This window comes from Diospyros lotus, chromosome 5, assembly GCF_014633365.1.
Source record: "Diospyros lotus cultivar Yz01 chromosome 5, ASM1463336v1, whole genome shotgun sequence".
NCBI lineage: Eukaryota > Viridiplantae > Streptophyta > Magnoliopsida > Ericales > Ebenaceae > Diospyros > Diospyros lotus.
This window is the reverse complement of record NC_068342.1, coordinates 10,437,360-10,452,585: the sequence shown is the minus strand read 5'-3', so window position 1 is coordinate 10,452,585 and position 15,226 is coordinate 10,437,360. Positions and strand designations below refer to the sequence as shown.

The window sequence follows — 15,226 nt, the reverse complement described above, 5'->3', positions numbered from 1 at the left end:
GTCTGTGAGATACAGGAACAGGGCAAGAAGAGGATGATTGGGCTTGCTAGGGCTAAATAGGGGCTTTATTACCTCGAGGAATCAGTAGGGCCAGACAAGAAGGAGTCTTTTCCTCTTATGTCATGCCTAGCTCAATCCAACGAGGATGAGATGTGGTTGCAACATTATAGAATGGGTCATCCCTCCTTTCTTACTCTCAAATTAATGTTTCCTAATTTAGCTAAAGGTCTGGATTTTAGTCACTTTCATTGTGCTGATTGTGAACTTGCCAAACATAAAAGAGTTTCTTTCCCTCTTTCTAATAAAAGGACTGATTTCCCATTCTCTTTAATCCATAGTGACATTTGGGGTCCATCAAGTGTTCCCAATATTTCTGGGACAAGATGGTTTGTCTTATTTGTTGATGATTGTACTAGAGTGGTGTGGTTATATTTGTTGAAAGCCAAGTCAGAAGTAAGCCATGTTTTCCCCAATTTTTACAACATGGTTAAGACTCAGTTTGGGGTAAATATAAAGCGGTTTAGATCTGATAATGCTAGAGATTTCTTCAATCACACTCTATCCGCTTTCTTTCAACAAAAAGGTATTATTCATGAGTCTTCTTGTCCTTACACCCCTCAACAAAATGGGGTGGCCGAGAGGAAAAATGGTCATCTTCTAGCTGTTATTCGAGCACTTCTTTTTCACCATAATATCCCTCAACATTATTGGGGAGAAGCAGCCTTAACTGCCACCACTCTTATCAACAGATTGCCATCTAAAACCCTAGAATCTCAAAGTCCTATTCAACTATTGATGAGTCATTTTCCTGACTTCCATGTGACTAGTAATTGGCAGCCTAAGATATTCGGGTGCACGGCCTATGTTCATATTCCAACAGCCAATAGAGGGAAACTAGATCCTCGTGCCTTAAAATGCGTATTTATTGGATATTCATCTACACAAAAAGGCTATCGATGCTATCATCCTCCCTCAAAGAAATATTTTGTATCTGCTGATGTTACCTTTGCTGAAAATGAGTCGTACTTCAAATCATCAACTATTTTAGAATAAAATCAGACCTTGATTAATAGGGATTCCTCCTTTCTTCCTGACCCTAATCTGCTATCCTTGAACCCATCTCCTAAACAGAAAGACTCGAAAAACATGACACCTGAGAAAACTTCACCTTCTACTCCTCGGCCTATGCAGGTATACTCAAGGAGGAATAAAACCAAATCTAGTCCTATGCAAGCTCCTGCATCCTCTACAAGTCCTAGTCCTACGGTCTCTACAAGCAGGAATAACACTGACAATCTTGCCATTTCAGAGTCATCACCAAGTATTCATGCAACCAATTCTCTTGATATGACTCATATGAGCTCTACAAAATCTGCTGAAGCTATTGTCCAACCAAATACCTATGACCTTGATTGGCCCATTGCTCTAAGAAAAGGGAAAAGAACTTGTACCAAGTATCCATTACACCTATTTCTTTCCTTTTCTAAGTTGTCTCCTACCCATAAAGCCTTTCTTACCAGCTTACATACCATCCCTATTCCAAAATTTTTTTCTGAAGCTATAGGGAATAAGAATTGGAAGGATGCCATGGAAGCTGAGATGACAGCCTTGGAAAAAAATCAGACCTGGGAAATGGTAAAATTGCCTAAAGGAAAATATCCAGTAGGTTGTAAATGGGTCTATACTGTGAAATATAGGTCTGATGGATCTCTAGATCGGTACAAAGCAAGATTAGTTGCCAAGGGATATACACAAGTGTATGGGGTAGACTATTTGGACACTTTTGCACCGGTGGCTAAACTAAATACAGTTAGAGTCCTCCTTTCGTTAGCTGCTAATCTAGGTTGGCCATTGCATCGGTTTGACGTGAAAAATGCATTTTTACATGGTAACCTAGAGGAGGAAGTATATATGGAAATACCACCAGGTTATGAAATAACCACACAAGGGCCGGTTGTATGCAAACTAAAAAAGCCCTGTATGGACTGAAACAGTCCCCACGGGCTTGGTTTGGGAGATTCACGAGTGTTATGCTTGGCATGGGGTATAGACAAAGCCAAGGAGACCATACTCTTTTTATTCAACATTCGGCCACAGGGGGAGTAACTGTGTTAATTGTGTATGTAGATGATATTGTTGTTACCGGCAATGACAAAGAAGGGATGACTCAATTAAAGGAGTGCTTGTTAAAGGAGTTTGAAATCAAAGATTTGGGGAGATTAAAATATTTCTTGGGAATAGAGGTGGCTCATTCTAAAGATGGCATATTCATATCTCAGCAAAAATATGTGGTAGACCTTTTAAAGGAGACCGGATTGCTAGGCTGCAAAACAAGTGACACACCCATTGACCCAAATCATAAGTTGGGAGAAGCTCTAGAAGGAGATAAGGTTGACAAGGGAGTTTACCAAAGGCTAGTTGGAAAGCTGATATATTTGGCCCATACTTGGCCAGATATAGCCTATGCTGTGGGGGTGGTTAGTCAATTCATGCATAACCAAGGGAAGTCCATCTTAAAGCTGTGTATCGAATACTCCACTATCTAAAAGGAGCACCTGGAAGAGGCATTTTGTTCAAAAAGGGAGAAGCTATGACCCTTGAGGCTTACACAGATGCAGACTATGCAGGCTCTGTTGTAGATAGAAGATCTACTTCCGGATATTGTACTATGTTGGGAGGCAATTTGGTAACGTGGAGGAGCAAAAAACAAAATGTGGTGGCTAGGTCAAGTGCTGAGGCAGAATTTCGTTCCATGGCTTTAGGTATGTGTGAATTATTGTGGCTAAAAATTCTTCTAAATGATCTCAAGATTGAGTGGACTACGCCTATGAAGCTCTACTGTGACAACAAATCGGCAATCAGTATCGCTCATAATCCTGTTCAACATGACAGGACAAAGCACATTGAAGTAGATAGACACTTTATCAAGGAGAAATTGGATAGTGGGCTGATATGCACACCATACATCTCATCCCAAGATCAGTTAGCAGACATGCTAACTAAGGGCCTGCCTGCACCAGTATTTAACAGGATGATAAGCAAGATTGGGATGCAAGATATACACGCTCAATCTTGAGGGGGAGTGTCAGGAGCTGATATGGAATGATTCAATCATTGATTGGTGATTGATTAATTGATGATTGATTGATTGATGATTCAATCATTGATTGGTGATTGATTAATTGATGATTGATTGGTGATTGATTGATTGATGATTCAATCATTGATTGGTGATTGATTAATTGATGATTGATTGGTGATTGATTGATTGATGATTGATTGGTGATTGATTATATATGTTTCCTAGATTGATTGATTGTATATATTATTTCCTAAAAGAAAAATTGTATCCTCTAGATTAGATTATGTTTCCTATCTTGGTTGTATCCTAAATTGTATAGATTCTAGGATTCTTTCCTAAAGTTAGTTGTTTCCTATTTTTGTAAAGAAGCTTGTATAAATCAAGCTTTTCTAATGAATGAAAGGTTGAGACAGTAAGATTAATTTTTTCCAAAACTTAATAGTTCCCAATAACCCTAGATGGTACTCGATTGATGAGATAGGTTGCGGTCAAGATAGCCTCTCCCTAGAAGTTTTTTGGAACATTATGATGATGAAGAAAAGTTCTAGTGACATTGAGGAGGTGTCTTATCTTCTGCTCAGCCACTCCATTTTGTTGTGGAGTGTTGATGCGGGAAGACTCATGAATAACCCCTTTGTCTTGAAAGAACTTATGCAAGTGTTGATTAAAATAATCCCTTGCATTATCAGTTCGAAATTTCTGAATAGGAGTACCAAATTGAGTTAGAATCATGGAATAGAAGTGTGGTAACATAGTGCTAATAGTAGCTTTATCCTTAAGAAGGAAAACCCAAGCCATTCTAGTACAATCATCTATGAAGGTAACAAACCATCTAGCCCTAGAACAATTGAGAATCCTAGATGGACCCCAAACATTCGAATGAATGAGAGCAAAAGGACGTGATGATCTTTTATTACTAATAGGATAGGAAACACGATGATGTTTGGAAAGTTCACATACATCACAATGAAAAACACTAGGATCCACATATTTAAATAAAACAGGAAACATAGCTTTGAGTCAGGGAAAAGATGGATGCCCAAAGCAGTAGTGATGAAGCCTAATGTCACTACTAGAAGATGGAGAAATGCAGGCTAATTTAGGCTGAAATCTGGACTGAATGTGATGAGCTTGCAAGGTCTCATTTCTCAAAACATACAGCCCATGTTTCTCCTCAGCCGCTCCAATCATCCTCCCTATAGCCATTTCCTGAAACTCACAAGAATAAGGAGAGAAAATGATTCGACAATTTAGATCCTTAGTGAGTTGATGAATTGAAATCAAGTTAGTGGACAAATTAGGAACATGCAAGACTCTTTGAACATAAAGTTTAGGACTAGGAGTGACTTGTCCCTGACCGTTGATAGGAATAAAAGTCCCATTAGCAATAACAATCTGTTTGTGTCACAAGAGGCTGATAGGTATCAAAAACATTTGGATTAGAGGACATATGGTCTATAGCTCCTGAATCTAGAATCCATATATCATTCCTATTGGTTTTAGAGGCTGTTAAAGAACTCAAATGGAAACTATTACCTGGCTGATTACCTTGCTGGGCAATAGAGCATGATCCATCTTGAAAAATTTTCAAGAACATCTTCAGTTTGCTAACTTCATCAGCAAGCTTGCTGATTTCATCAGCTTTCAGCTGATTCTGCACCAACTTGGGTGTTGCCTCGATTTTTTCTACTCGCTCTTCTTGCCCATTTGAAAAATATGCTTGATTTTGAGAGGTCATATTCTTGAAGCCCCCTAGTTTCTGCAACACAGCCTCCTTCCCATGCAACTTAAAACATGTCTCTCGAGTATGCATCGGCCTCTAGCAATGGGAACACCATAATCCTTCTGTTCTATGTGTTTTGTTCCGTCCATCAGTCCACATACCTTCCTTTCCATGCAGCCTACCCTGCACACCACCTCTTCCTTGTGGTTTAAATTTGGACCCTGCTCCTTTGTTTGTAAACATTGCTGATCCTTCAGAAGTCATATCACCCAGCATTGTTGTCCTCCTATTTTCTTAACTTCAGACAGCTGAAAACACTTCATTAAGGGATGAAAGTTTTTCCCTTCCAAAAATCTGCACTCGAACTTGATCATACTCATTATTAAGAACTCTATCCCTTTCAAAAATTGAATGAAGAGTGGCTGCATCTTTCCCACATTCCATTTTAATGTTCCAGTAGTGGTCAAGTTCCAACCAAAAACCATTCATTTGTTGTAATATTCAGTGATTGTTGAGACCCCTTGCTTCGTACTATGTAACTTCATCTTAATCTCGTAAATAACTGACGCATCTTGAATCTTAGAGTAAGTACACCTAACCATTTCCCATATTTCTTTAGCAGAGGACTAACATGTAATTTTTACTAATCTCTGGTTGCATGACATTCCATAGCCATGACATGATCATGGAATCCTCTATATCCCAAGTATTAAACCCTGGATCGGATTTCTGTGGACTAGGTTCTGTCAAGTGGCGAATCTGTCCCTTCCCCTTTAGGAATGTTCGAACCAGCTGTGCCCACTATATGACTGATGCACCCTTGGTAAATCGCTGGAAGAAAAACCTCTTGTTGGAGCATCAACTCCATTATTCTCACAGGATGTTATGGCTGAACTTGGTGTTATTTCTGATATTTTTGACATGATCAGAAAGGAAAAGGTCTAACAATGAAGGTAAAGACGAGAAGGAATTTCGAGGCTTGAGCGACTGAAAGTATGGCAACAATCGGCCAGAAATAGTCAAGGAAGAATAGCAAGGAATCAGCAATGAAGGCCGGGGAATGGACTGAAATACAGAAAGCAATGAAGGTCGGAAATCATAGGGCAATCGAAAGTGGCTTTGATACGATGAAGATTTCGAACGGAAAGCTTGAATATTCATTATGTGCAGCCCTAGTTATAGGGTTGGAAATTACAACTATAGAAAGTTTACAATGGGAAGGATTACAACACATTTAGGAAAGATTATGATACAATAGGATTAGGAAAGATTCCTAATCTGTTTAAGAAACTAATCTAATTAAGATAAAATCTTACATAGATCATTCCTTAAATAAAGCATTCCAGAACAGGTTGCACTGCTGCCTCTTCTTCTTTCATTTCCTTTCATGTCAACACCATTCTATTCTGAAGCTCAGCCATTGTTGAGCTCACTTGCTGCAATTGCGCCTCAAAAGTTTTCATGCGGGTTCTGTCTACCATCCTTCACTTCCACTGCTATGCCTAGGATCAATGCTCTAATACCAGTTTGTCACAACTCCAATGTGACAATGAGAACCACTTCTAATTCGGTGTGAATTAGAGAGTGCAGTAGGGATTATGGAGAAGAAGAAGAAGGTGAAGAGAGATTGGAATTAGAGGGAGAGAGAGAGATGAAATTAGAGAGAAAAGATGGTATTTCTTCTGGATTTTCACATGCCTTTACAAGCAGATTCTAGAGGATATTTATACCTCTATCCTGGGTTCTGCCACAGCAGATCCCCACCCCAATAACAAACTATTTTATCTTTTTCCCAGGGCTCTTTACTCGTGGCCTCCCCTATAGAATTTCTCTAACAATCCCCCTACAACTGTAATATCCAAACCAACACAAATACATAAAGTAAATAAAGACATAACATAAAGGAAATGAATAAGAAGATAGCGAAAATTGTAAATGGGCTGCCAATGTCACGCCAAGATCTTCATGTGTGACAATCTAGTTGTCTCTTTCTATAGAAGGGGTGTTCCCAACACATGAAACTGCACTTTGCAAGTGTTGGAGGGGGAGGGTTGTTTTTGTTAGCGACCTTACCCTTATTGCAAAGAGCCTATTTCCACAACTTGAACCTGTGATTTTCCAGTCACAAAGGGGCAATCTTACCTTTGCTACCAAGGTTTGCCCTCATCTAGCTTTCTCTTTCTATTAGAAGCAAGTAATTGGGAACAAAGCAATATTTTAAATTATTAGACTATGGGAAAATAAAAAGGAGAATATGAACTTTATTCTTAATCTTATGTGAAACTTTTTCTTTTTTTAATCTAATCAAGACATTGCATATACCTTAGATACTTTGTCACCATATTGCCTGCTACTATGGAGGTTTTTATTCTTTCAATTTTTGTTTTTTAAACTTTATTCAGTTTAAGTTTATGAATAGTTTCCCACATAGTGAGGTTGAGGCTTGATATGCGTTATTGTTTAAGTTTATGAACAGTTTGAATTGTTATACTTGTGAATGGTGACATTGATTTGATAAAACATTAATTGGATGATCTTAGTTTGCATAGTATTTGCTTCTTAATTATGCTCATGTACCCTTTGTGTAAAATGATGTATTGATGTTAAATTTTCTGTTATTAACAACATCACAAGCCTTAATCCCATTGAGTGGAGTCATCTACATGAATTCTAGCTCTCTAGCGATCTCTATCCATGGCCATTATCTTTTGTAAGGCCATTATATTTCATGTCATGCCCAAAGGTTTTCCACCAAGTTCTTGTTGGTCTTGCCCTATCTGTTTTGCTACAAACTTCTTTCATTATAATTCTATCCACCCACCTCACTGGTGTGTCTCTTGATCTTCTTAACATTTTGGATTTTTAAATAAATGATTTTATATGGACATAGGCTTTATTTTTTTTCCCATAACACTTCCGTTAATTTTAAAATAAATGATCTTACTGGCTCCTATTTTGTCTTGATTCTGTTAAATTTGCTTGCATTCCTAGATTTTAAAAAAAAAAATTGTGATAGAATTCTTATGATTTGATTATCTTTGTCATAGATTTGGGATTGCAAGAACACCGCCTTGATGGAGAAGAGTATCTTGCAGTTATTGACGAGTTCATGGAGGCTGTGTTCACTCGTTGGCCACACGTTATTGTCCAAGTAGATTCATTTTTCTTTCGGAATGTTATCAAGTAGCATTTGACTTGCTTTTCCCTTGTTTTTATGGTTCACTTTCTCTGAAAATATTCTAACATTATTTGGCTTGCTTCAGTTTGAAGATTTCCAAAGCAAGTGGGCCTTTAAGTTATTGCAGCGTTACAGGAATACCTACAGAATGTTTAATGATGATGTCCAGGTAAAATGTTTGCAGTTAAAAATAATTGCTAGGCATTTACATGGTTTATTGGTTTAATGAAACTTCCTTGTTTTTGGACCACATTATGGTAATTTGATTACATTTCCTTAATAACTTAGTCCAACCATCGATAATAAGCAGAAGAGGCCGAGGGTTCAAAGGGCATTCTAAGAGGCATACTAGCAGCTTCTTAAAAGCAAAGAGACTTTGTGTGGAAGAGAATGGTCATAAATGTGAGGATGATCAAAAAGCTGGAAAAAGTGAAAAGAGTGAACCTCTTTCTTTATCATGCCTGATGCAAAAAATAGTCGGCCAATTGTTTCCTCAGAATTTTGTAATGTTTACTGATGGTAGAGGATAGATGGTGCACAAAACCGAGAGATCACCACTTAAAGAGTGAAAGGAGAAAAAGTAAAGTAGGGAACTCCTGCAGCCAAATAGAATATTGTTATTATATAACTAAAATTCGACTTTAACCTGCTTTGCCTCATTTAATACATCAGGGTTCCATGGACGTGAAATATGACGGTTCCAAATGGTCAAACTACTGTATTTCATCTATCAGTTACAGTCAACCTAGCAATTTTTTAATAGCTTCTAGTCTAGTCAAATGAACTAGGGATACAGACATGCTATTTCTTAGATAGGATTGTCACGGCGCGACAATGTAGTTGGCCTCAAACCAGTGAAAATACAGAATAGAATAGAGCTAAGGAAGAGAGAAGAGGGAGAACGTAGAGAGAGAGAGAGAGAGAGAACAAAGAGGAAGAGTAATTGGAAACTGTTCTATTGAACTTCGATAACTCTCCCACAAGCTGGGAGAGCTGATATACTCACTTGGGTGGGTGCGGATGCAGCAGATTGCTCCCACCAAGCGGTTACAACCATAACTTTTGTCTTTTCCTAGGGCTTGTCACGTGGCCCCTTGATTCTAACAAACTCACAGCTAGAAATTAAAATACAATACTAATAGTAATGCAACAGTAGCCCTAACAGCAAGCAGTAAAGAAATAAACAAGAATTTAAAATAGCATAGTGGTGACAATTTCCCCCCTTCAGACTTTTCTTGTCCTCAAGAAACGCTCAAGAGACTTGCAGCCCTTGGAAAACGCTGCAACAAGGTGGGTAGATACTCCCAAGTATCGCCATTAGTGCCTTCTGGTCCCCATTTTACTAGAACTTAGATGAGGGGAGCTCCTTGATTATAAACCACCCTCCTATCCACTATGACTTTGGGTTCCTTCTGCTTGTCTTCCCCTTCCGGCAGTATAGGTAACTTTGGGTTGGCCTGCTCAACCCCATTGGCCCTCTTCAATAGGGACACTTGAAATACCGAGTGTATTTTAGTTCCCTCAGGTAGTTGAAGCTTATAAGCCACCTTTCCTATCTTATTTATTATAGTGAACGGGCCAAAGTACTTGGGGGTCAATTTATTCACTGGCCTTTGGCTGATGGACTTCAAATGTGGATACTGGAGCCTCAAATACACCTGCTCTCCCACTTCCAACTCCCTGTCGCTTCTCTTTCGATCTGCAAATTGCTTCATTCTATTTCTAGCTGAAGCCAATTCCTGTTTTAGCTGTTGCAAGACCACTCTCCTTTGTTGCAAGTATTCCTCCACCGATAATTCCGCAAATAGTCCTTTCACCGCTAGTAATAGCGGGGGTTTAAACCCATAAAGTGCCTCGAAGGGAGACATTTTTAGAGAAGTGTGGTATGTGGAATTGTACTACCATTGAGCCAAGGCTAGCCACCGATGCCACTGATTGGGCTGTCTAATACACATGCACCTTAGGTAAGTTTCCAGAACTTGGTTAACCCTCTCCGTTTGCCCATCCGTTTGTGGATGGTAAGCTGTCGACATGTTGAGTTTAATTCCCATAGATTCCATTAGCTCTCGCCAGAAATGGCTTGTAAACACTTTGTCCCGGTCTGAAATAATGTTACTTGGTACTCCATATTGAGCAACCACTCTGTCCACGAACGCCCTAGCTACTTCCTTGGCTGTATAAGGGTGTGCTAACCTAATGAACTGAGCAAATTTTGTAAACCGATCCACCACTACCATCACGCTATCTTTACCCTCGAACTTAGGCATTCCTTCGACAAAATCCATTGCCACACTAGTCCAAGCTCTTTCCAGTATTGGAAGGGGTTGCAACAGACCTGGGTAGGGCATATTCTCTAGCTTACACCTCTTACATATGTCACATGCCAGCACAAACTGCCTGACGTCCCTTCTAAGGTTGGGCCAATAGAATATCTATTTAACTCTGAGGTAAGTGTTTTGAATACCCGAATGCCCCCCCACTGGTGATCCATGTAGAGTCTGCAATATTTTTTGTTTGAGGTTTCCTCCACCCCCAATTGCAATCTTGCCTTTAAACCTTAGCATTCCATCAGATATGGTGTATCCATCGACCCCATTAGGTTCCAATACCACTTCTTCCGGTATTTTCTTCATCTTTTCATCATTGGCATAGCTGTCAATCACTTCTTGGCACCATTCTGGCACCACAACAGTGATCGCTGTCGAACTTCCTTCCTCTTGGCACCTAGACAATGCATCGGCAGCCATATTTTCTCTGCCCCACCTATACTGTATCGAGTAATCAAGCCCCATCAGCTTGGCCATACCCTTTTTTTGTAGCTGAGTATGTAACTTTTGTTGTAACAAAAACTTAAGGCTTTCATGGTCAGTTTTAATAATGAATCTACCTCCTTCTAGGTAGTGCCGCCACTTCTCCACAGCTAATAAAACGGCTAGGAACTCCTTCTCGTAAATACTCAATCCCACATGCCTTGGGCCTAAGGCTTGGCTCAAAAATGCCAACGGTCTGCCTTTCTGAACTAACACAGCCCCAATGCCAGCCCCACAAGTGTCTGTTTCCAGTATGAACGGTTCATTGAAATCTGGCAATCCCAAGGTTGGGACTGCACTCATTGCTTCCTTAAGTTTCTGAAAGGCTTCTTTGGCTTCCTCTCCCCATTTGAAGTTCCCTTTCTTCAAAAGTTCCGTCAACGGTTTGCTCATCACTCCATATCCCTTTACAAACCTCCTATAATAGCCGGTTAACCCAAGGAACCCCCTCAATGCCTTTAGAGTTGTGGGCTTAGGCCAATTGATCATGGCATCTATCTTCTTGGGGTCTGTTTTGACCCCTTCTCCTGATATCAAGTGACCCAAATATTCAACCTGTTCCTGGCCAAAGGAGCATTTTGACCTTTTGATGAAAAGCTGGTTGGATCGGAGGACCTCTAGGGTGGTTCTTAAGTGTTTCAAATGCTGGTCCTAGGTGGGGCTATAAACAAGAATGTCATCAAAGAACACAAGTATAAATTTTCGCAAGTAAGGTTCAAATATTCGGTTCGTGAGCGATTGGAAAGTGGCCAGGGCATTAGTGAGCCCGAAGGGCATCATAAGGAACTCGAAGTGTCCATGGTGGGTCCGAAAAGCGGTTTTGTGGACATCTTCAGACTTCATTATAATCTGGTGGTAACCTGAACGAAGGTCCAGCTTGGAAAAAATGGTGGCGTTGTTCAATTCATCCATTAGATCTTCTACTAGGGGTATGGGAAATTTATCTTTTATGGTTATGGCGTTTAGCTGGCGGTAGTCCACGCAAAATCGCCAAGAACCATCATTCTTCTTAACTAGGAGCACTGGCGAGGCGAATGGAGAATGGTTGTGCCTTATGAAGGACTGTTTCAACATTTCCCTCACCATTTTTTCAATTTCCGACTTCTGGGTGGGAGAGTGCCTATAAGCTCTGATGTTCACAGGTTCAGAATTGGGCTTAAGGTTGATGGAGTGGTCCAGGTTACGGGTGGGTGGTAAGGTTTTAGGCTCAACAAAGAGATCCTCAAATTCCAACAGCAATTTATCAATAAGGTGCTGAGAGTATACCTGGCCTTTCATGAGGACTGCTAGCTGCCAGGTTGAGTTCCCCCATCACCAGCTTCTCTAGTCCCTCTTCTACAGCTACAATCGAGAACAACTGAGTCAGCTTATTCCAGTTGTTCCTGAGGGCCTTATGCAACCTCTTTCCGGATATCATCTTACAAGTGCCAGTTTCTCTACCCCTTTTAGTGTCATCCTTTTCCCACCTTTATCAAATGAGACCTCCATTCGATTAAAGTCAAAACTTATGGGGCTCACCCCTTTCATCCAATCAACCCCAAGAACCACATCACAACCGCTCAGTCGCAATAGCCTAAGATCCGCCTCAAACCCTTCTCCTTGCATATCCCACTTAAACCCATAGCAAGCTGAGTTGCCCCGTTAGCCACTGTCACGCTTAAGGGTATAGTGTTGGAGAATGGGCACTTCAGGTTTCTGGTCGTATCCTTATCAAGGAAGTTGTGGGTGCTTCCACTATCTATCAGAATTAACAAGCTCTTTTCCTTCACTCTACCTTCAATTTTGATTATCTTATTGTTGGTCACCCCTTTCAAGCGTGGAGCGATATCTCACCACCGTCCTCACCCCCCGAGTCCTCATCTTCTTCTATTTCATTCCCTTCTTCTGCTCCTACCTCCCCTGTTTTGCTCTCTAGAAGCAGTATTTATCTCCTACATTGGTGTCCCGGAAAATACTTATCCCCACATCTGAAGCACAACCCAGATTGTCTCCTCTGGTCCATGTTCCGGCCTGATGATTGGGGCATCCCCTGTGGCCTGATCCCGACATTACCCCTTGCCCAATCACGATTTACTCCTCTGTCACCTGAGTGGGACGCCCCCCCTGTCATGGTTTTAGTTTGTTGCCTCTGTTTTTTCATCAGGGTTTCCACAACCATTTCTTATAACCTAGCACTTTCCATCGCTTGTTCTACTGTTCTAGGCCTGATCATTTTGACCATTGGTCTTAGATCATCACTAAGGCCACTTAGGAAGCTAGACACAAAATAGGCTTCCGATAGGTGTGGGTCCTGACTACTCATAAGAGACTTGAGCTCCTCAAACCTCTTCAAGTAGATTTTCAACTCTCCTACCTGCCTTAGTTTGTTGAATTTTTCAACAATGTCCGACATACTCCTCTCCCTGAACCTTTCACATATTTTTTCAGTAAACTCACCCCACGTTGGTTAACACCTTACACTGGTCCAACCTTGGTAGCAAGCGTCGACTACGTCATCAAAATAAGCAACCGCTAGTGACACCCGTCTACCTTCTGGTATGTCATACCATTCAAACATCCTCTCGCACTTCCTTACCCACCAACGAGGATTGTCCCCCTCAAAAACGGGTATCTCCATCCGAGGCATGGGAAACCCCGTTTGATGGCGCGGTCCCTGCTCCCCATGACCCCTATCCTGCATTCCTACTTCCTCATCCTGGCCACTCCCCCAATCAGGAGTTACTGGCCTGATATGACTCCTGTTGTGTCGTAACAGAGGTTCGGTTCTATCACGAGGAGGGAATTCGGGGGCCATATTAACTGGGTTTTGGTGTGTGAACATCAACATGAACTGTTGAAGTTGGTTACCCAACTCTTCCCTCGTTTGCGCCATCTCTTCTCGCATTTGAACCAGCGTACCATCCAGCTTTTGATCGATCGCCATGATAGCTTCATGATTACGACCATTTCCCAGCTCGAGCTGGTCGACTCACCTCTGAACTTCAAACATGGATGAGTTGACTTGTTGCAGCTGAGCTTCCATGTTCTTCATACGCGTACCTTCCGCCATGGGCTAGCAACAATCCGGCCCGAGGTCGAGCTCTGATACCAGATTGTCACGGTGCGACAATGTAGTTGGCCTCAAACCAGTGAAAATACAGAATAGAACAGAGCTAAGGAAGAGAGAAGAGGGAGAACGTAGAAAGAGAGAGAGAACAAGGAGGAAGAGTAATTGGAAACTGTTCTATTGAATTTCAATAACTCTCCCACAAGCTGGGAGAGCTGATATACTCGCTTGGGTGGGTGCGGATGCAGCAGATTGCTCCCACCGAGCGGTTACAACCATAACTTTTGTCTTTTCTTAGGGCCTGTCACGTGGCCTCTTGATTCTAACAGACTCATAGCTGGAAATTAAAATACAATACTAATTGTAATGCAACAGTAGCCCTAACAGCAAGCAGTAAAGAAATAAACAAGAATTTAAAATAGCACAGTGGTGACAAGGATTTGTGATTTTCATACTTTTCTCACATCTAGAAAAGACTGCTATAGAACTTCATAGAATTTATGCAAAATTCTTAAAAGAAGAATCAATCTGTCTAAATGAAGCAGCCACTACATCAATAAAGTTGACTTAGAGCAGGACAAAAGCATGTCAATAGTTGGTTAAGCGAAGTAGCAGAAAGGTACTGTAATGAGGTAATGTCACTTACATGCATGGAAAGCAGAAAGGCCCACCTTACTCCACCTTGATCTCCTTGACTGTAAATTTATGATGGGAGAGTAAGTGTGAGAAATAGTATTACCTTGAGCAACAACTCTCTCTTTTCCCTGTCTGTGCAGATGAATTTCTTCAGTTCTCTAGAAAGTATGAGGAATGGAACACGAGTTAAGGGGCGTTGAAGAAGTTTAGATTGTAAAACTCCTTATCTATTATTTAGATTGAACACATATTTATATTACAAATGGTAACTGTTTATATAGAGATAGTTACACGCAGGAAAAAAACTGCCTAACTGTATATTTTGTATGAGTGAAACTGTCTCTATATTTTGCCTATCTATCTAACTGTCTATATTTCTTGTATACAGTTTTCTACATGCCCCCTTAAGCTGGGCTGTAAATATAAGGAAGCTTAGATTGGATCTTCACATTTTCAAATTGAGTCTTTGGTAGATTGTTGTCCACCTTCAATTTTTCTTTTTATGAAGTGTCTGTCTATTTAGGTTACTTTTAACATGTTGAGTTGCTACCAATATCTAGTTAGATGACTAAGATATTGGGTAACTGAGAGGTTTCCTTGATAATGCCTCTATTATGTCCTTAATGTTGATACACGTCTCATTTGCGACATCCTAGACTTCTTATGCTATCTTGTGGAAGATGAAATTTACTTTGATTTGATGTCTTTAGGGTCAAAATACTTCTCCTTTATGGCATCCCAGATCTCTTGT

At 40.5% G+C, this 15,226-nt stretch overlaps 1 protein-coding gene across 1 annotated transcript in view; it reads left to right on the top strand.

Moving 5' to 3' along the window:
* The window catches only part of LOC127801087 (NAD-dependent malic enzyme 62 kDa isoform, mitochondrial), a 77,068-nt gene that overhangs the window by 22,933 nt on the left and 38,909 nt on the right, over positions 1-15,226 (top strand). The window contains exons 7-8 of the mRNA XM_052335935.1: positions 7,853-7,956; positions 8,069-8,152. Coding sequence (XP_052191895.1) covers positions 7,853-7,956; positions 8,069-8,152 — 188 coding nt within the window. The remainder of the gene's footprint in view (positions 1-7,852; positions 7,957-8,068; positions 8,153-15,226) is intronic.